General features: G+C 41.7%; 1 protein-coding gene across 1 annotated transcript in view; it reads right to left on the bottom strand.

Moving 5' to 3' along the window:
• LOC120022010 (CUB and sushi domain-containing protein 3-like) overlaps window positions 1-23,669 on the bottom strand; it is an 803,421-nt gene that overhangs the window by 397,913 nt on the left and 381,839 nt on the right. Inside the window, exon 7 of the mRNA XM_038965812.1 lies at window positions 12,736-12,813. Coding sequence (XP_038821740.1) covers window positions 12,736-12,813 — 78 coding nt within the window. The remainder of the gene's footprint in view (window positions 1-12,735; window positions 12,814-23,669) is intronic.

The raw sequence follows: 23,669 nt of genomic DNA, 5'->3' as shown, positions 1-23,669 counted from the left end.
CTCTGGGATATCATGTTAATTATAGCTAAATATTCATGCCCTGCGTTCGTCACATCCCACTGGACACACACTGGTTGAACCAATGTGGAATAGACATTGAATGGACATCTGTGCCTAGTGGGATACTACATTTGAATATTCCAATAAGAATGAAAGGGCATGGTAATTCATATGAATGCAGGGCTGTTTGAAAGGTTAGACGTTTAGATACTGTTGCTCTGGATGGATGAATAAGGTGAACCCTGTCCTCTTGACTGACCAGTGACTCTATGCTACTCTCGCTATGTGCCGAGTACATTGGAGCTGGACGTGCTTGTAGGAAATGAGGTAAGAGCAGCATTGACCTTAGCATCCATGGAGTGTCATGTTTTATTAATGTACTTTCATTTTTTAGCTTTACGACTGTTGTGGTGGTGGTGGTCACGGGCCTTGTGGGTGACACGAGGATGATTCATTTGGATCACTTTCCATCTGAGGCTGAGAGTGGAGTGTCAGTTTTCATTTTCCCTGTGACTGAACCCCTCTCACACCATGGGCCATTAACGTTCTCCACTCACCCTGGTCTGACTAGAGGGAGAGGAAAGGAGGGGAGAGGGAGAGGAGGGAGAGGAGAGGTATTTTGGTATTTTATTAGGATCCCCATTAGCTGTTGTGAAAGCAGCAGCTACTCTTCCTGGGGTCCACACAGAACATAGACCATGACATAATACAGAATATTAAAAGAGGAGAGGAGGAGAGAGGAAGAAGAGTGGGAGGAGAGCAGGAGAGGAGTGGGAGATGAGTGGGAGAGGGAGAGGGAGAGGAGTTCGAGGGGAGTGGGAGAGGAGAGGGAGAGGGAGAGGAGTGGAAGGAGAGAGGAGAGGAGTTGGAGAGGGAGAGGAGTGGGAGAGGAGAGGAGTGGGAGAGGGAGAGGAGTGGGAGAGGAGTGGGAGAGGAGAGGGAGGGGAGTGGGAGGAGAGGGAGGAGAGAGGAAGGGTAGTGGGAGAGGAGTGGGAGAGGGAGAGGAGTGGGAGGAGAGAGGGAGAGGAGTGGGAGAGGGAGATGAGTGGGTGAGGGAGAGCAGAGGAGTGGGAGAGGGGGAGGAGAGAGGAAGAAGAGTTGCAGGAGAGAGGGAGAGGAGAGGGAGAGGGAGAGGAGTGGGAGGAGAAAGGGAGAGGAGTTGGAGAGGGAGAGGAGTGGGGGGAGAGAGGGAGAGGAGTGGGAGAAGGAGAGGAGTTGTAGAGGGAGAGGAGTGTGAGGAGAGAGGGAGAGGAGTGGGATAGGAGAGGAGAAGGAGAGGAGTGGGAGGGGAGAGGGAGAGGAGTGGGAGAGGGAGAGGAGTGGGACAGAGAGAGGAGAGGAATGTGATGAGAGAGGGAGAGGAGTGGGACAGGGAGAGGAGAGAAGGGGGAGGAAAAAGGGAGGAGAAGGAAGGAGAGGAGAGAAGAGGGAAGAGACGGAGAGAAGAGGGAGATGAAAAGGGGAGGAGAGAAAAGGGGAGGAGAGGAGAGATGAGAGAAGAGGAGAGAGGAGAGGAGGAGAGAGAAGAGGGAGAGAAGAGGGGAGGAGAGGAGAGATGAGGGTAGAGGAGAGGAGAGAAGAGAGAAGAGGAGAGAAGAGAGATGAGGGAAGAGACGGAGAGAAGAGGGAGGAAAAGGGGAGGAGAGAAGAGGGGAGGAGAGGAGAGATGAGAGGAGAGGAGAGGAGAGAAGAGGGAGAGAAGAGAGAAGAGGGAAGAGGAGAGAAGAGAGAAGAGGGAAGAGGGAAGAGGGAAGAGAGGGAGAGAAGAGGAGAGGAGAGATGAGAGAAGAGGGGAGAGGAGAGAAGAGAGAAGAGGGAAGAGCAGAGAAGAGAGAAGAGGGAAGAGGAGAGAAGAGAGAAGAGGGAAGAGGGAGAGAAGAGGGAGAGGACGAAGCAGGGCTAGTGTCTACACCAAGCTGTCCGACCATACATCTCAATGTTTTACAGTTGTTTATGACTTTCAGATAGATTGTGCATTTTAATTAAATTAGCATCACTGTGATAAAGACTTTGGTCCTGAGGGGTTAGAAGTATTTTGTATTCTTTTTGAAGTTCAGGTTAATATTAAAACCGTAGTCAAACTGAATTACCATTTTGTGTTGCTCACTAAGCAACCTCTTTGTAAGAGACATGTATACTACCAACACAGTGACATCTCTGTCAATAGAAAACCATGTCCATTCACGTCTCCTTCCCAAAATAGCTCTATGGCGTAATGACAAGCACACTCAAGTCTTGCCACACTTAGTTTTCCTAACAGGTCTTCTAGGATGTTCTTCCAGCTGTGCTGCCCTCTCTATCTCTATCTGCACAGATGGTGTCCATTACTATTGATGTGTCTATGTGGCATGACATGAACACTCCGCTGAGTGCTGATCCTCCTAGCTCCATCTCTGGGTCTTGTTTATCTGCTGCCTAATGGGGGATGCCAGTACACAGGGTCAGAAAGCAGATAGCTAGCTTGCATAATTCATAATGATGGTGAATTAGATGGGTGATCAGTGGCTGGGTCTACGACACAATGGTATGTGTTCTAGATGGCATTCCACTCCCTATATCAGGGGTGTCCAACCTTTTCTAGCATGAAAGCTACTTTTCAAAATGTAAACAGCGAGCTACTCATTTTTTTTCAAGCTTTCAAATAGGCACATTCCTCTCTTCCCCAGCTCCTTAGTGTACAATATACAGTGTACCTGGTAAAATAATGGTTAATAAACGAGTCTAGACAACTCTAAAGGGGGCCCTATAACTGTTTTCTCTGTTTTATTTTTCCTGGATTTAGATTTTTTGTTTTGTTTTTAACTCTCAAAATTACAATTGTTCACAGATAAAATACGAAATATGATGTTCTGAGTCCATGTCAATGCTTAAATCACTTACTTTTTGGTCTGGAAGAAAACGAACACATTTTGATTTTTGAGTGTAGTTCCCCTTGCACATCTAGCCCTTTAATTGCGCATCTGGATCTTTAAACACCTCTGGCCCTTTAATTGTGCATCTGGCCCGTTAAACACCTCTGGCCCTTTAATTGCACATCTACCAGTGAGGAATGTGCCAGTCTAGTGATGGTTCTGTACTGGTGCTGCTCATTTTATGGGAAAGTTTGCAAATAACAAATAATAGACACAAATGATTTACTTACTCATTATATACTTCTGCCAGGTAAGCCTACTTTGCAGTTATTATTTAATTGAGAAGGTTTTGGGGAAATTATTTCTGTCAACCTACATGATGGTTATCACATCAACTGGCTACACATGGAGTAACAGACAAACACGCCCACCACACAGACAGACAGGGACAATATTGCTGGAAATTAATTGGCAGATAGGTTTGGTTTTTTAAGCCAATAGTGGCTAACCAGGGGTGGGATGATATCAATGTTGCATTGATTAGATAGAAGCTGGGAACTTAAGGTGTCTGATACTTGTGAGATTTGTTTATGACATTATACGGTGGAAAACATAAAGAATTGCATTTACTTTCAGAATTGTTTGGCGAACTACTCATATGTGGGCTGCGAGCTACTGGTAGCTCACAATCGACCTGTTGGAGACACCTGCCCTATATAGTGCACTACTTTTAACTAGAGCCCTCTGGGCACTGAGTCCTATGCACCCTGGTCAATAGTAGTGCACCACATAGGAAATAGGGTGACATTTGGAACGTACACAATATCCTGATTCTTGATTCCTGAATCCTGATTCCTATATAATTTCTGTTGGGTTTAGTACGAGGAGCACGCCATGTTGCGATGAAGACAGGAACCAATAGGACAGCAGGAGGAACGGAGGGAGCACACAAGCATTTAATAGAAGAGAGATCCATGGCACTTTAATGTTCAGGGACTGTAATGAAATGGACCCCAAGACCATAAAACAGCCTCAAAACGTCAGCTGGGGAGCAGTTCGAAAATGTGTCTTCAGAAATGCAGTAGGGCTTATCTTGAAAAATAGTGAAAAGGGTCTAATACGACCCATGTTGTTTTAATACATATTGGAAAAGATTTTTCCGATTTCTTTTTTAACAAATAGTGAGGTAGGATGGCAGTGGAGAAAGAAAGAGACAGATTACGTCAAATGGCAACAGACTGGATGATAGTGGGGTAAAATAGAGAGAGATTGTGTCAGAGGGCAGTAAACTGGGTTGATAGTGGGGTAAAATAGAGAGAGATAGTGTCAGAGGGCAGTAAACTGGGTTGATAGTGGGGTAAAATAGAGAGAGATTGTATCAGAGCGCAGTAAACTGGGTTGATAGTGGGGTAAAATAGTGAGAGATTGTGTCAGAGGGCAGTAAACTAGATTGATACTGGAGTAAGATAGTGAGAGATTGTATCAGAGGGCAGTAAACTGGGTTGATAGTGGGGTAAGATAGTGAGAGATTGTATCAGGGCGGTAAACCAGATTCAAACCTAATGTGATGTGCGGCCAATAGACCAGCCAGGCAACACGATATGGTTATTTTTGAAACAGTATATCCCCTTGACATATACAAAACAAAAACAAAAACGGGGGAAAAAAATGATGGTAAAATGCAATGAGTCGCACAGAACAAAAATGAAAATAACAAGTACTTGATAGAATGTGCATCACTGGAAAACAATGTTTCTCCTTATTCAATGAGGGACTGTGGTTCTACAGGCATTCTCAAATAGAATATGCTAAGAATCAAATCAAATCCAATTTTATTGGTTGCACATACACTACCGTTCAAAAGTTTGTGGCCACTTTGAAATGTCCTTGTTTTTCAAAGAAAAGCACAATTTTTTCCATTAAAATAACATCAAATTGATCAGAAATACAGTGTAGTAGACATTGTTAATGTTGTAAATGACTATTGTAGCTGGAACCGGGAGATTGTTTATGGAATATCTACATAGCCGTATAGAGGCCCATTATCAGTGAGTTCTGACACTAGTCTCAACGTCAACAGTGAAGAGGTGACTCCAGGATGCTGGCCTTCTAGAGTTGCAGAGTTCCTCTGTCCAGTGTCTGTGTTCTTTTCCCCATCTTAATCTTTTCTTTTTATTGGCCAGTCTGAGATATGGCTTTTCTTTGCAACTCTGTCGCCTCTTCACTGTTGATGTTGAGACTGGTGTTTTGCAGGTACTATTTAATGAAGCTGCCAGTTGAGGACTTGATACTCGAATGTACTTGTCCTCTTGCTCAGTTGTGCACCAGGGCCTCCCACTCCTCTTTCTATTCTGGTTAGAGCCAGTTTGCGCTGTTCTGTGAAGGGAGTAGTACACAGAGTTGTACGAGATCTTCAGTTTCTTGGCAATTTCTCACATGGAATAGCCTTCATTTCTCAGAACAAGAATAGATTGATGAGTTTCAGAAGAAAGTTATTTGTTTCAGGCCATTTTAAGCTTGTAATCGAACCCACAAATGCTGATGCTCCAGATACTCAACTAGTCTAAAGAAGGCCAGTTTTATTGCTTCTTTAATCAGAACAACCCGTTTTCAGCTGTGCTAACATAATTGCAAAAGGGTTTTCTAATGATCAATTAGCCTTTTAAAATTATAAACTTGGATTAGCTAACACAACGTGCCATTGGAACACAGGAGTGATGGTTGCTGGTAATGGGCCTCTGTACGCCTATGTAGATATTCCAGAAAAAATCTGCCGTTTCCAGCTACAATAGTCATTTACAACATTAACAATGTCTGCACTGTATTTCTGATCAATTTGATGTTATTTTAATCAACAAAAAATGTGCTTAACTTTAAAAAACAAGGACATTTCTATGTGACCCCAAACTTTTGAACGGTAGTGTATATATAAATATTTAGCAGATGATATTGCATGTGTAGCGAAAAGCAGCACTATACTTAGAGATCCAATGTCATGTTATTTATGTTATTTTACATTGAATTCTTCTTCACATGATTACAGAAGACATGTCATAAAGGGCGACAGCATGTGTTCTTTTTACATTGGTGTGTAGGCGTATTGGATACATATACAATACACTGCTCTTTCCATGACAGATGGAATCCAGGTGAAAGCTATTATTCCTTGTTAAATCCACTTCAAATCAGTGTAGATGAAGGGGAGGAGACAGGTTAAAGATGGATGTTTAAGCCTTGAGACAATTGAGCCATGGATTGTGTATGTGTGCCATTCAGAGGGTGAATGGGCAAGCCAAAATATTTAAGTGCCTTTGAATGGGGTATGATAGTTGTCACGACTTCCGCCGAAGTCGGTCCCTCTCCTTGTTCGGGCGGCGTTCGGCGGTCGATGTCACCGGTCTTCTAGCCATCGCCGATCCACCTTTCATTTTCCATTTGTTTTGTCTTTTTTTTCTACACACCTGGTTTCATTCCCCAATTACATGTTCATGTATTTAACCCTCTGTTTCCCCCATGTTTTTGTGCGTGATTGTTTCTATGTTCATTCGGTACGTTATGGCTGGTTTTCGACGGGTGCTGTTTACACCTGTGCATAATTGATTACCGTTTACTGTTGGTCAAGTGTATGTTTACCTTGTGCCTTCATTTTGAGTAAAGTACGTTGCTCACTCATTCTGCTCTCCTGCGCCTGACTTCATGCACCAGCTACACCTACCTTTTGACAATAGTAGGTGCCAGGCACACCGGTTTGTGTAACGTTGCTGGGTTTTTCACACTCAACAGTTTCCTGTGTATATCAAGAATGGTCCACCACCCAAAGGACTTTCAGCCAACTTGACACAACATGGCCAGTAACCCTGTGGACTGCTTTCGACACATTGAAGATTCCATGCCACGACGAATTGAGGTTGTTCTGAGGGCAAGAGGGGGAGGTGCAACTCAATATTAGGAAGGTGTTCCTAATGTAGGTAATTACATGTGTATACCGTAGGTCTATACATAGTTGATTCCTTTGAACATTGGATATATCTGTCAGGTGCCATCTGGCCTGGTATAGGCTATGAAGTGTGATGCTCAAAGCGTGGACAAGGGTGTAAATGACTAATTGACCAAATAACAACTTTGTGAATGGTTGATGATGTATGTGTTTATTAACCAGGGCATGACACTAAAAAAGGATGTAATTTATATGCATTTCCACTATAAATGTTTAGAAGTTACATCTTAATTATTACTGTGACTACTGTTCTACCTTTTAAGAGTATGCAACCTTAAAGATGACAGCTGCAAACTTTGCACTGGTGCAAAAAAACTCAGTCAATCACACCAAAAAGTGCCTCATGTACACTATGTAATCCTTTACGGAGTAGGACAGACCAGACATAACTGGGTCTTTCACTGTTTCTCACTTTGACAGTGCTTTAAGAGAGCACCCAGTGCCTAGTTCAGATATTTACTATGGTCAGACTTCTGAGTAAATGTCCCGTATCTAAAATGGTGGCGACCATAAAAACAAATCAGAATGAAGCAAACCTGCTGATGTGTAAACCAATCAAAACAAATAGATTCATGATGATTGGAGAACATTTTAGGAACTACAGACACAAACACAGTTTGTGAGAGGAGGATATGCTGACACTGCTGCCTCTCTCCAGCTCAGTAAAATGCTGGAGCGAAACTCATAATACTTCCTGAAAGTAGTAGTCAGTGTCAGCCAAGGGAAAAAATACCAAAAAAACAACAGACAACACATTTGTCTTTTTTCCCCCCAAATCTAAAAAACATCTGTATGTAAAAAATAACAACGGTGAGAAACAGTTCCCCTTTGGGGGCGGCAGGTAGTCTAATGGTTAGCGCGTTGGGCTAGTAACCCGAAAGGTTGCTAGTTTGAATCGCCGAGCTGACAAGGTAAAAATCTGTCGTTCTGCCCCTGAACAAGGCAGTTAACCCACTGTTCCAAGGCCATCATTGTAAATAAGAATTTGTTCTTAACTGACTTGCCTGGTTAAATAAAGGTAAAATCTAAACATAATACAATAGATGGGGATTACAATGCCTTAAAGGGTGAATCTGGGATTCTAAAACAACAAAGCATTCACCCTGCCACTTATCTTGGAAAATCAGTAATGTAAAAGAAGAAAAATGATATGTAAGGAGCCCAGATTGCCCCTTTAAAAATTGAATAATTGTAGAGCACACAAGAGCAGGATCATCTATCTATGGCTAATGTCTTAACATTATGTCTATCAATGTTATCTTTCAATGTCTATCAATATTATCTTTCAATGTCTATCAATGTTATCTATCAATGTCTATCAATATTATCTTTAAATGTCTATCAATATTATCTTTAAATGTCTACCAATATTATCTTTCAATGTCTATCAATGTTATCTATCAATGTCTATCAATATTATCTTTAAATGTCTATCAATATTATCTTTCAATGTCTATCAATATTATCTTTAAATGTCTATCAATATTATCTTTCAATGTCTATCAATGTTATCTATCAATGTCTATCAATATTATCTTTCAATGTCTATCAATATTATCTTTCAATGTCTATCAATATTATCTTTCAATGTCTATCAATGTTATCTATCAATGTCTATCAATATTATCTTTCAATGTCTATTAATATTATCTTTCAATGTCTATCAATGTTATCTATCAATGTCTATCAATGTTATCTTTTAATATCTATCAATGTTATCTTTTAATGTCTATCAATGCTATTTTTCTCCTACGATTTCATCACAACAGGGTCAAAAGAAAACAGTGATAATTAAGAAATGGCAGGAAAATAGTTCCTGGGTCTCTCCTATGATGGATGAGGCATATGGCACAATATAAACAGAGGGAGAGACAGATTTTCTCCTTGATGGGTCAACCAACTGTCATTACGGTTCCATCACAGCCTAAACATGTTGGCTTCAGTGGATACAGAGGGCCATTCAAGACTGTTCTACCCTGTATGCATCCCAAATGGCACCCTATTCCCTATGTAGCGCACTACTTACGGTCCCAGGTCAAAAGTAGTGCACTATATAGGACATAATGTACCATTTGGGGCGCAACCCTTCTCTGTATAAGCTTCAATGTTGGGATGCCAGCTTCCTGCTTCCACCATCCATCACACTGGAAAGTGGTTAGAAAACGACAGGCGTCACCACATGAAATTTGAGGTCATTTCGGCGAACTCCATCGAGTCCCTTCACCACCGGAGCAGTTTGTCTGCTATGTTTAGAGACGTTGCCTCTTATTTCGACAGAGTCCAGTGAAGTGTGAAACCCAAGGGGGTTTGAGCCTTAGCACCACACTTAGTCAGGCTGCCAATGAGCACACACACACACACACACACACACACACACACACACACACACACACACACACACACACACACACACACACACACACACACACACACACACACACACACACACACACACACACACACACACACACACACACACACACACACACACACACACACACACACAGCCACCTCACCTGTTCCACATTCCCATCCAGTCTCTGTCCTGTCACACGTTTCACTGTGCAATCATTTTATAATTATCAGACAGACTTCAGAAACTGTGTAAAACATGAACAAACCATGCAGGAAGGCTCCCTACGGTTCCAGTTCTGATCACACTGCCTGGTTTGTTGATGACTTGATTTGGAGTGAGTCCTTCTGCATTTCACTTGATTTTCTAGTTATTCCAGAGCACTTCTAGGAAGCCCTATATACTGCAGTATTTACAGGAAGTCCTGCAACTTGGTGGCGTGCCACAGATGGGCCATTGTGATGATGCTAACTGGGTATACATGTAAGAACACTTATTCAGTCCATAGGTTGGTACAGTATGTTAATACACCACAGTCTTTATTTTGCCTGTATACTTACTCTGTGGATAATATTGATGTAAATGAAAGATAAGTAGCATCGGAGAACTGTGTTTAATTCTTTGGGGCTTTCTCAGTTTCGTCATATTTGTATAAATGTATAAATACAGCAGTCTCTGTGAATACATTTAAATGGTTGTACATGCTCTCTTGACGTTCTGGGACACTAATGCGGATTTAATAACATGCAATATGGCACAGCTCACAAAACGCACACAAACATACAAACTAACATGCAGCGCTGACATGCACACATGCCCGAAGAGAACAGTGAGGACTACAAACATGCCCGAAGAGAACAGTGAGGACTACAAACATGCCCAAAGAGAACAGTGAGGACTACAAACATGCCCGAAGAGGACAGTGAGGACTACAAACATGCCCAAAGAGGACAGCGAGGACTACAACCATGCCCAAAGAGGACAGCGAGGACTACAAACATGCCCAAAGAGGACAGTGAGGACTACAAACATGCCCAAAGAGGACAGCGAGGACTACAAACATGCCCAAAGAGGACAGCGAGGACTAAAAACATGCCCAAAGAGGACAGCGAGGACTACAAACATGCCCAAAGAGGACAGCGAGGACTAAAAACATGCCCAAAGAGGACAGCGAGGACTACAAACATGCCCAAAGAGGACAGCGAGGACTACAAACATGCCCAAAGAGGACAGCGAGGACTAAAAACATGCCCAAAGAGGACAGCGAGGACTACAAACATGCCCAAAGAGGACAGCGAGGACTACAAACATGCCCAAAGAGGACAGCGAGGACTACAAACATGCCCAAAGAGGACAGCGAGGACTACAAACATGCCCAAAGAGGACAGCGAGGACTACAAACATGCCCAAAGAGGACAGCGAGGACTACAAACATGCCCAAAGAGGACAGCGAGGACTACGCAAATCCTGGTGGAGGTTTTCTTACAATTTCATACAAAATTGCTAGGCCAATTGTGCGCCGCCCTATGGGACTTCTGGTCACGGCCAGTTGTGACACAGCCTGGTATCAAACCCGGGTCTGTATTGACGCCTCAAGCACTGCGATGCAGTGCCTTAAACCGCAGCGCCACTTGGGAGGCCCCACATTTGACTTTTTAAATATATTTTGAATATGCAAAGATCCATCTTCCTGACATAAGACAACTTGATCTATGAATCATAACTACGTTACACAGATGATTAGAAGTCAACTATGTCGTCTTTCGCCACTCTGCACAGTATTAGTTCATCAAGTCGACAAAAACAAATCTGTCCATTTTGTGAAGAGCCTTTGTTCAGTGTAGATGGACAATCAGTAACATAGAACACGTGGACAACGTTCATCGTATGGACGACAATGTAAAGCACACAGAGTCAGCTAATTGTGTTCAGATAAATAAAAGGCTTCATAAGGAGAAATATAAACATTCGTTAATGCATTCATTAATCGTAAAATGTATATATTTTAGCTAACGTTGAAATGCTCTTCAGCATGCCGAGTTCGTCACGACAGTTAACCATTCCCCATGTCTTGTCAGTCAAATCAGGAGTGTCATTGACTAGATATGTGTCGTTATCTAAGTCTTAAAAAACCTGCACACGTCAATGATATGCACTTTATTCCAGAGGATTCCACCAATTTCAGATGCTTCCCATGTCAGGGTTTAGTTTTTTGCTTCCCATCGTCTGGGGATTTTGCGCCCCAATTCGATAATAAGGGAAATTGCATCGACTACCCACTTTATATTACATAGGCTACACCTTGGAACAGGCTTTAAGTGATATCGACTCACACACGTGCACAATAGGGCCCGAGTTCACAGTCTATTATTCACCAGAACACTATGAACAGTCATTTATCATTAGTCTTTCTATCCACACAAACAGCTAATATAATGTGACTCCAGCATTTCTGCTGTTCTCTGTCGCCTCTGACACACACACGACTTGATAGCATCACAGCTGAGCTCTGGGTTTGTTGTGAGGTCAGTAACGTTAACGTAGTGATATACCGTGCTAAAATACAGCTTGCATTATACTGGGACACAGACGGTGCAACCTAGGATGCTGCTGAGAATTGTACCTATTGTTTTATACAGTCCTCATAACACAGAGAATGTCCTCGCAACACAGAGAATGTCCTCACAACACAGAGAATGTCATCATAACTCAGTTGACACACAAACAATAATGGATGTTCACAAAGAGTTATACAAAATCAAAGCTTGCTGTGATTGGTTGTGCACATCTCTCTTAATTCAGCCTAAGGGTCCACAAATAAAAATTAGGAACAGTTGCTTCACCTGGCTAGTCCTGCATAGTGCCCTGCTAAACCAATTAGAATGTGTGTTATTGCTTGTGGAATATCTTCTTGACAGCATGAAGCCAATCATTTGGATTTTGGATTGAGGTGTAACTCCAGGATTGCACACCAACTCAGTGGTCTTGTGGTTCATGCCTACCCTGAGATTAGGAGGCTGTGGGTTTGATCCCCGGTCGAGTCATCCCAAAGACTCAAACATTTTTACCAATTTCCTCTCTTCTTGGCACTCAGCATTAACGAGATGGATTAGGGGTAAGGCCCTGCGATAGACTAGCATCCTGTCCAGGGGGTGTACTTGTACATCAAGCTGCCTCACGCTACAGAAACAAAAGATAGACAAGCATCCTGTCCAGGGGGTGTACTTGTACATCAACCTGCCTCATGTAACTGGCTCGAACAAGGCTATCTTTACCCTCCAGGGTTGCACAGTGCACATTTGCCATAATATACATTTTCATTCAGCACAAGGCCATTGGTTATTGATTCAAGGCATGATGGGTGGGTTGGGGGACTTATCATGCATTCAACATCAGCAGGTTACAATGTCCAAACAAAGCAATTACAAAATTACTGAAAACATGAAACACATCAACAAACAAACATTTACAAGCACGCACAGGAAAACAGAAATCACAGATTTACCATAACAGAGTAACAAAGGTAGACTCACAGATAGAAAACTTGTTGCTGTTGTCTTTGCCTGGGAATAATTTTACTCCTCTAGATTTAAAGTCTACGGACCTTTTCACTAGTTAAAGGGAAAACAAAAACATGAAATCAGGTGAAACAGGTGAAACAGGTGAAACAGGTGAAACAGGTTCCAAATAAACCGATCAGCATTGAAAACCAAGAAACCCATCCTCCAAGCTTATGGAGAAGAGCACAAATCATAGCAGCAGCAGGTAACAATAGTCAAAGTATCTTAGCAACAGAAAAAAAGAAAGAATGTGAAGAGATCAAATAGGCAAGAGCAAAAAGAAGAGGAGAAGAAAGATATTATTATTATATAAGTAGCGTACAGGGCTTCTGTTCATTTGTCAACCTTGAAATGATTGGGGGGTTTTGCAGGACAGCAGACCAGAATGTAGAACAGCCGATATGGATCAGCCTTTAGCCACAATCCCCAGAGGAGTCTTCAGGGGCGGCTGTCAAGGTTTTTTTTCAGCAACAGAATGGCCGATTTGTTATGCCGCAGAACGGCACGCTGGGACATGACAGTGCAGGCGTTAGCTCTCACACACACACATGCCCACACATACGTACATACACACACCCACACAGAAACAAACGCACGTACGCACACACACACATCCTGAGCAATAGGAGGATTTTCAGGTGTTGTGCTAACATCAGATGTTCATCACTATTTCATGTACATTTAGCCCCAATATCTTAGTTGAACAGAAGCCCTGTGAAGATTGACAAGCTTAATAATAATAATAATAGGAATAATAATAATACTGTGATCACATTCAACATGTGTGTAAAAACATCAATCATGATAAATGTTTTATTTTCTGTTTTCCAAAAAGAAACCTGAAAAAAAAAACATCTGTTGTCAGAACATATTTAATGCTTTTGTTCAGAAAGTGATCATAGATTCACTGTCAGATATAAAATGGGATAATGAAGGATTATATTGGGGTTTGGAAAAAAAGCAAGTGGCATTGTGTGAGACTGTGGAGTTGCTCTCTCTCTCTCTCTCTCTCTCTCTCTCTCTCTCTCTCTTCTAATGTGTGTATTTGAGGGCAACCCTCACAGCCTTGCAAAGAGCACATTTAACACAGAAGGGTTCACTCACACATTGACATTGGATTCACTGATTCAGCCTTTCCTTAAAAACATATGACAATATGCAAAAAGGGCTTCGTCATTGTTAACACGTTGCTCAAAATATGAAGGTTGGGTTGAAACTCATAAGGCTATGTTAGGGTTAGACCTTCAGTTCAGGATTAACTGAATGACAGAGAATGAGAGGTGCACAGTTTTTTGACAACTCCCAGTTGTCCTTCAGGATATTGACATACAGTGGAGGTGGATAAGGTAGAACATGTTTGCCCACTCTTACACTTAGAAAGATTCCTGTAAACCATAGTATCAAAATCAACATCTCCAACTTTCAGACATCAAAGGTTGTGTAGTTAGGATGATGAGCAGACTAACTCATTATGAAAGAGCGTAGTTAGGATAATGAGCAGACCAACTCATTATGAAAGAGCGTAGTTAGGATGATGAGCAGACCAACTCATTATGAAAGAGCGTAGTTAGGATAATGAGCAGACCAACTCATTATGAAAGAGCGTAGTTAGGATGATGAGCAGACCAACTCATTATGAAAGAGCGTAGTTAGGATGATGAGCAGACCAACTCATTATGAAAGAGCGTAGTTAGGATGATGAGCAGACCAACTCATTATGAAAGAGCGTAGTTAGGATGATGAGCAGACCAACTCATTATGAAAGAGCGTAGTCAGGATGATGAGCAGACCAACTCATTATGAAAGAGCGTAGTTAGGATGATGAGCAGACCAACTCCTTATGAAAGAGCGTAGTTAGGATGATGAGCAGACCAACTCATTATGAAAGAGCGTAGTTAGGATGATGAGCAGACCAACTCATTATGAAAGAGCGTAGTTAGGATGATGAGCAGACCAACTCCTTATGAAAGAGCGTAGTTAGGATGATGAGCAGACCAACTCATTATGAAAGAGCGTAGTTAGGATGATGAGCAGACCAACTCATTATGAAAGAGCGTAGTTAGGATGATGAGCAGACCAACTCATTATGAAAGAGCGTAGTCAGGATGATGAGCAGACCAACTCATTATGAAAGTGCGTAGTCAGGATGATGAGCAGACCAACTCATTGTGAAAGAGCCTAGAAAGTAACATTACCACCAAATATTTTCTTGATTGTCTGTTTTGAAACGTTTAAAGTAAAAAAGTGATTAAGGCATGCCATACTGTTTTTGGAATGTTGTGCATTTTAGAAATTATAGGTCGACAAATCTGCTCTGTGAGTAAACCTCTAAAATCCTATTTATGATACCAAGACACCAGATTCTGTACAGTATGCTGCAAAGCTTCTGCAGACCTGTGGTTTCCAGTTACTACTTGCTCCAATGTTACATTTCCACTTGAAACTCTTCAAAAGTTCAAAGTCCCCAAAAAGTACCTAATGTCAGAAACAGTGTGTTCAGCCCGAGATCAACAGTAGATCACTCAAGCTGATATTATTGAATATTCATTAAGAGTGGACATTACCTCTTCCACATCCATTAAGAGTGGACATTACCTCTTCCATATTCATTAAGAGTGGATATTACCTCTTCCGTATTCATTAAGAGTGGACAGTACCTCTTCCGTATTCATTAAGAGTGGACATTACCTCTTCCATACTCATTGAGTGGACAGTACCTCTTCCATATTCATTAAGAGTGGATGGTACCTCTTCCACATTCATTAAGAGTGGACATTACCTCTTCCATACTCATTGAGTGGACAGTACCTCTTCCATATTCATTAAGAGTGGATGGTACCTCTTCCACATTCATTAAGAGCGGATGGTACCTCTTCCACATTCATTAAGGGTGGACAGTACCTCTTCCATACTCATTGAGTGGACAGTACCTCTTCCACATTCATTAAGAGTGGATGGTACCTCTTCCATATTCATTAAGAGTGGATGGTACCTCTTCCATATTCATTAAGAGTGGACGGTACCTCTTCCGTATTCATTACGAGTGGATGGTACCTCTTCCATATTCATTAAGAGTGGACAGTACCTCTTTCATATTCATTAAGAGTGGACAGTACCTCGTCAATATTCATTGAGTGGACAGTACCTATTCCATACTCATTGAGTGGACAGTACCTCTTCCATATTCATTAAGAGTGGGTGGTACCTCTTCCACATTCATTAAGAGTGGACAGTACCTCTTCCATACTCATTGAGTGGACAGTACCTCTTCCACACTCATTAAGAGTGGATGGTACCTCTTCCATATTCATTAAGAGTGGATGGTACCTCTTCTGTATTCATTAAGAGTGGACAGTACCTCTTCCATACTCATTGAGTGGACAGTACCTCTTCCACATTCATTAAGAGTGGATGGTACCTCGTCCATATTCATTAAGAGTGGATGGTACCTCTTCTGTATTCATTAAGAGTGGATGGTACCTCTTCCATATTCATTAAGAGTGGATGGTACCTCTTCCACATTCATTAAGAGTGGACAGTACCTCTTCCATACTCATTGAGTGGACAGTACCTCTTCCACATTCATTAAGAGTGGATGGTACCTCTTCCATATTCATTAAGAGTGGATGGTACCTCTTCTGTATTCATTAAGAGTGGACAGTACCTCTTCCACATTCATTAAGAGTGGATGGTACCTCTTCCGTATTCATTAAGAGTGGATGGTACCTCTTCCGTATTCATTAAGAGTGGATGATACCTCTTCCATATTCATTAAGAGTGGATGGTACCTCTTCTGTATTCATTAAGAGTGGACAGTACCTCTTCCACATTCATTAAGAGTGGATGGTACCTCTTCCGTATTCACTTAAGAGTGGACAGTACCTCCTTCATATTCAGGAAGTGGACAGTACCTCCTTCATATTCAGGAAGTGGACAGTACAAGCAGTGCCCAACATTAATAATAGTGCAGACTTCCTCAATTATAGTTAATCTGTGAGGGATCTGCATCTTAATTAACGGTTGCACTGCGAAGGTCACTGATGAGCACCGCTTGAGCAGTATCACTTACGATGCCTTAATGGGTCCTTTCTTGGGATATGCTTAAATCAGGCAACGAGTTTCTTTGTGTGGAAATGTAAAGTATATTAGAGAGCCAAGGCATTCTCAGGCACTATGAGGGACACCTTTAGTCTGACCTCTTATTAACCCAACATGAATGTTTCATTACTCTCATTTCATGATCCTCAGGTCAGCTTTCTGTCATGAATATATAAAGGCTAAAATTGCACATTGGGTCCTTCCCATGCGCTGCCAGAAGAAGCTACATTGACCGACACGCCCAGGTTGCCTATTAATTGATACTTGCCGCTCAGTCGTGACATTTCATCATTCAGACTGATTAAAAAAGGATTGGGGACGCTGTTGGAGATCTGCTACATATGAGGAGGAAGGCAACCATCTCAACATGCCAACACTGTCATTCTAATTTAGGTAATCAAAATGTAAGGTGGCACCAAGACAATGGGTAGCTACCAAATCATAGAACAGGGATCATCAACTAGACAAAACAAAATTTATTTTATATTTGAGATTCTTCAAAGTAGCCAACCTTTGCCTTGATGACAGCTTTGCACACTCTTGGCATTCTCTCAACCAGCTTCATGAGGTAGTCACCTCGAATGCATTTCAATTAACAGGTGTGCCTTGTTAAAAGTTAATTTGTGGAATTTCTTTCCTTCTTAATACGTTTGAGCCAATCGGTTGTGTTGTGACAAGGTAGGGGTGGTATACCTGCCTTCAAAATAAATATCCCACAAGCGGTGGGAGTTAAATCATTACACAAAGGCTAGTATTCATTGGGCTTTTAATTTGAATAACACATACTGTATGTTTCTCATTACTTTTCTATTGCAAATTCTTTATGTGATCTAGCATGATTCCCCTGGCCGTAGTGAATCAGGTCGCGGTCGCATATGGTCCTCGGGCCGGCTTTTGCCCAGGCCTGGTCTAGAGTGTGTATTGTATAGACGACTATACAATACACACTTGTAAGTTTGGAATTGAAGTACCCTTTGCTTTGCCTCAAGGCCTAACACAGCCCTTACACCAGCGTTAACCTACCTACCTCCCTCTCGCTGCCCTAGTTCATACACAGTTGAAGTCGGAAGTTTACATACACGTAGGTTGGAGTCATTAAAACTCGTTTTTCAAACACTCCACAAACTTCTTGTGAACAAACTATAGTTTTGGCAAGTCGGTTAGGACATCTACTTTGTGCATGACACAACAATTTTTCCAACAATTGTTTACAGACAGATTATTTCACTTATAATTCACTGTATCACAATTCCAGTGGGTCAGAAGTTTACAGACATTAAGTTGACTGTGCCTTTAAACAGCTTGGAAAATTCCAGAAATTTATGTCATGGCTTTAGAAGCTCCTGATAAGCTAAATGACATCATTTGAGTCAATTTGAGGTGTACCTGTGGATGTATTTCAAGGCCTACCTTCAAACTCAGTGCCTCTTTGCTTGACATCATGGGAAAATCAATCATCCTTGGGAGCAATTTCCAAATGCCTGAAGGTACCACGTTCATCTGTACAAACAATAGTACGCAAGTATAAACACCATGGGACCACGCAGCCGTCATACCGCTCAGGAAGGAGACGTGTTCTGTCTCCTAGAGATGAACGTAGTTTGGTGAGAAAAGTGCAAATCAATCCCAGAACAACAGCAAAGGACCTTGTGAAGATGCTGGAGGAAACAGGTACAAAAGTATCTATATCGACAGAAAAACGAGTCCTATATCGACATAACCTGAAAGGCCGCTCAGCAAGGAAGAAGCTACTGCTCCAAAACCGCCATAAAAAAGCCAGACTACAGTTTGCAACTGCACATATGGACAAAGATCGTACTTTTTGGAGAAATGTCTTCTGGTCTGATGAAACAAAAATAGAACTGTTTGGCCGTTATGACCATTGTTATGTTTGGAGGAAAAAGGGGGAGGCTTGCAAGTCGAAGAACACCATCCCAACCGTGAAGCACAGGGGTGGCAGCATCATGTTGTGAGGGTGCTTTGCTGCAGGAGGGACTGGTGCACTTCACAAAATAGATGGCATCATGAGGTAGGAAAGTTATGTGGATATATTGAAGCAATATCTCATGACATCAGTCAGGAAGTTACAGCTTGGTAGCAAATGAGTCTTCCAAATGGACAATGACCCCAAGCATACTTCCAAAGTTGTGGCAACATGGCTTATGGACAACAAAGTCAAGGTATCGGAGTGGCCATCACAAAGCCCTGACCTCAATCCTATAGAAAATTTGTGGGCAGAACTGAAAAAGCATGTGCAAGCAAGGAGGCCTACAAACCTGACTCAGTTACACCAACTCTGTCAGGAGAAATGTGCCACAATTCACCCAACTTATTGTGGGAAGCTTGTGGAAGGCTTCCCGAAACGTTTGACCCAAGTTAAACAATTTAAAGGCAATGCTACTAAATACTAATTGAGTGTATGTAAACTTCTGACCCACTGGGAATGTGATGAAAGGAACAAAAGCTGAAATAAATCATTCTCTCTACTATTATTCTGACATTTCACATTCTTAAAATATAGTGGTGATCCTAACTGACCTAATACAGGGACGTTTTACTAGGATTAAATGTCAGGAATTGTGAAAAACTGAGTTTAAATGTATTTGGCTAAGGTGTACGTAAACTTCCTACTTCAACTGTATCTGTCAACACAGTCATACACATGATGTATAATCCTTAAATATGATTCTGGCCCGCGATGGCAAAAATATATTCTAATGTATCCCTCCATGGAAAATAATTGCCTAGGCCTGCTCTGGACACTGGACACACATTCCACCATGTCTAACTGGCTAGCTTTTAGAAACCCCTTCACTGTAAAATGGTTCAAGACAAAGGACTTAGAGTAAACTACAACATGTATGGTAGAATTATCTGCCCGTACGTATGAGGAGAAAATGCTAGCACTTGGAGCATGGTGTTGAGTGGACAAAGCAAGTTAAAGTTGAAATGGGTTCCCTATAACAACTTAAAGAAGCTCTGATCATTCTCTCATAGCCTATAGCTTATGGGTATAGTGATGTACTTTAATGGCGGCTGATATGGGCGCTATAAAACCTTATACAGGAAAACTATTGTTCAGATTTATTACTTCCAAAATTGGTCTAAAATTATGTTTATTTATGTTCTGCAAGTTCTGCTAACTTCAGCAATCTAGCAATTTCCCCAAGCACACTATAACTCAAATGTCAAAACTAAATTGTGACCTGACAATATATCACTAATTAAGATGTAATTCTGTATGACATAGCTACAATGTGTTTGGCTCAAGTGCTGGTCAGCGGTTTTAATTGGTAAAGTGCATGGGGCTGAAATGAAAAGCTAGGTTCCATCTATCATTCATTTATGTCATAGTAGATCAATCAAAACAATCTTGCATTCTCTGCTAAGCATCTGAGATGGGCACTAACATATCTAGAAAGAGATAGTTCTGGAGAATATCTAATGCCTATCAGGGTGACACTTTTCCTAAATGTATTGTCCGGGAAGGCAAGGAAGCGGATATGAAACATGGGAGCAAATTCGGACCTGATTGAAGACTGAATCATACAGAGTCCAAAGAGTCCAACTCTAGGGTGAATTCTGGGATGAAATACTACCTTTGAGCCCCATCTGAAGCCCCATTAGTCGGCAGTGAGGCTCTTAGCTACATTTGGGTTCGTATTTCCTACCATTGCTTCTTTTTCTTACAGACAGTGATCCGCACCATAATGACTGAACACACAAGGTCAGGATCGTTTTAACTGAACGGTCTCGGCCATGAAAGGCCAAATGTAACACATATCCATCACCTCTTAAAGTGGAACTGACAGCATTTGAACTGCTTTGCAGATATGAAATAAACAGACATTTATAATATCAGTCAAAATATTATGATTCCCAGTTTATGCTACAAAACCAACTTTATAAGAGTAAAAACAAAAAGGTTATATTTGACTCACCAAACACATATGGAATGATGTAGTAACCAAAAAGGTGTTAGACAAAGTAGCCACCCTTTGCCTTGATGACAGCTTTGCACACTCTTGGCATTCTCTCAACCAGCTTCACCTAGAATGCTTTTCCAACAGTCTTGAAGGAGTTCCCACAAATGCTGAGCAATTGTTAGCTGTTTTTCTTTCACTCTGCGGTCCAACTCATCCCAAACCATCTCAATTGGTTGATGGTTTTTGCGACTGCACTTGAAGAAACTTTCAAAGCGCTTGAAATTTTCCGCATTGACTGACCATGTCTTAAAGTAATGACTGACTGTCGTTTCTCTTTGCTTATTTGAGCTGTTCTTGGCATAATATGGACGTGGTCTTTTAGCAAATAGGGCTATCTTCTGTATAACACCCCTACCTTGTCACAACACAACTGATTGGCTCAAACGCATTAAGAAAGAAAGACATTCCACAAATTAACTTTTAACAAGGCACACCTGTTAATTGAAATGCATTCCAGGTGACTACCTCATGAAGCTGGTTGAGAGAATGCCAAGAGTGTGCAAAGCTGTCATCAAGGCAAAGGGTGGCTACTATGATGAATCTGACATTCAAAAGGCACTCGCACATCTGAGCTATCTTTGTTGCAGGTGCATGGTGACAGTTGAATAAGATGAGAAAAAATAAGAAACCCGGACACTGCTCTTTAATATATAAAATATACTTAGAATTGTTTAACACTTTTTTTGGTTACTACATGATTCCATATGTGTTATTTCATAGTTTTGATGTCTTCACTATTATTCTACAATGTAGAAAATAGTAAAAATAAGGAAAAACCCTTGAATGAGTAGGACGAGTAGGCTACAATTACCCATCAATTATTAGTGCAATTTTGATGGTCAACTAGCTGAAAAAGTTTGAGAGGGTTTATATAATATTCCTTATTTAGATTTTAACTCATCTCGCTCTGGCTAGCATTAGTTATTAATTTTGTTGTTGTTGATGTGTATAACTGAGGAAGAGAGAGCCTACCTTTTCATGGTTGATTGATCAATAGGACTGTAAAATTCATAAATGTAAGAGGACTCCTGTGGTGTTTACATATCTGCAGAAATCCATTCAGGTGTACTTTGTGGCAAATGCTTTCTAATGATTTAATGTCGTGCTGTTGCTACTGCCTGTAAACACACAGTCCAGTTCAAAGTGACTGACGGAAGGCCTGTCTGGCAAATGGCTTGTTTGTATAAAGGCATTCTATAGCTCTGATTGGCTATAGCGCACCAGTCTGTGTAGACCTTGGTCTTGGACGAGACAGATGTTTTTATTCAATTTTATGTACTGCATTGTCTATTAATTGTCCAGACGCTCGGCCGCTTTCCCACTCTATATTGCTATAGAGTTTTCACAAATGCCTTAGTATTACGTCATTCTCAAACATTCTATGAATTTATGAAAATGTGACAATGCCCATATCTAAATGCTCGCTTGACAGAAAATGTTTTAAAAAGTGTTATATTTTTCCTGGGGGTGAATACAAACAGATTTTAATAAGATTTCATGTTGTTAAAATGCTGTCAGTTCCCCTTCCATCAGCCAATGTCCATTCCAGGGCATACCTTAGGGTGACCTTGTTCCTCAAAGACACATTTTATGAGTGTTATGAGTTCAGATGAAGAGAGCCATGCAAAAGAATGACAATTTAGAAAGAGGTGCTGCCAACTGCTGGGATTCTATAGCACGGAGTCAACTGCTAGGAAAATATAGCAATGCTCATCTAGGCTCTCATTTCTAAAACATTTGATGTTTGCTATGTTTTTGAAGTATTTGGAATAATTGTAAATATACACTGCTCAAAAAAATAAAGGGAACACTAAAATAACACATCCTAGATCTGAATGAATGAAATATTCTTATTAAATACTTTTTTCTTTACATAGTTGAATGTGCTGACAACAAAATCACACAAAAATTATCAATGGAAATTAAATTTATCAACCCATGGAGGTCTGGATTTGGAGTCACACTCAAAATTAAAGTGGAAAACCACACTACAGGCTGATCCAACTTTGATGTAATGTCCTTAAAACAAGTCAAAATGAGGCTCAGTAGTGTGTGTGGCCTCCACGTGCCTGTATGACCTCCCTACAACGCCTGGGCATGCTCCTGATGAGGTGGTGGATGGTCTCCTGAGGGATCTCCTCCCAGACCTGGACTAAAGCATCCGCCAACTCCTGGACAGTCTGTGGTGCAACGTGGCGTTGGTGGATGGAGCGAGACATGATGTCCCAGATGTGCTCAATTGGATTCAGGTCTGGGGAACGGGCGGGCCAGTCCATAGCATCAATGCCTTCCTCTTGCAGGAACTGCTGACACACTCCAGCCACATGAGGTCTAGCATTGTCTTGCATTAGGAGTAACCCAGGGCCAACCGCACCAGCATATGGTCTCACAAGGGGTCTGAGGATCTCATCTCGGTACCTAATGGCAGTCAGGCTACCTCTGGCGAGCACATGGAGGGCTGTGCGGCCCCCAAAGAAATGCCACCCCACACCATGACTGACCCACCGCCAAATCGGTCATGCTGGAGGATGTTGCAGGCAGCAGAACGTTCTCCACGGCGTCTCCAGACTCTGTCACGTCTGTCACATGTGCTCAGTGTGAACCTGCTTTCATCTGTGAAGAGCGCAGGGCGCCAGTGGCGAATTTGCCAATCATGGTGTTCTCTGGCAAATGCCAAACGTCCTGCACGGTGTTGGGCTGTAAGCACAACCCCCACGTGTGGACGTCGGGCCCTCATACCACCCTCATGGAGTCTGTTTCTGACCGTTTGAGCAGACACATGCACATTTGTGGCCTGCTGGAGGTCATTTTGCAGGGCTCTGG

The sequence above is a fragment of the Salvelinus namaycush genome, chromosome 27 (genome assembly GCF_016432855.1).
Source record: "Salvelinus namaycush isolate Seneca chromosome 27, SaNama_1.0, whole genome shotgun sequence".
NCBI lineage: Eukaryota > Metazoa > Chordata > Actinopteri > Salmoniformes > Salmonidae > Salvelinus > Salvelinus namaycush.
The sequence above is the reverse complement of the archived record's forward strand: the minus strand, read 5'-3'. Positions and strand labels throughout refer to the sequence as shown.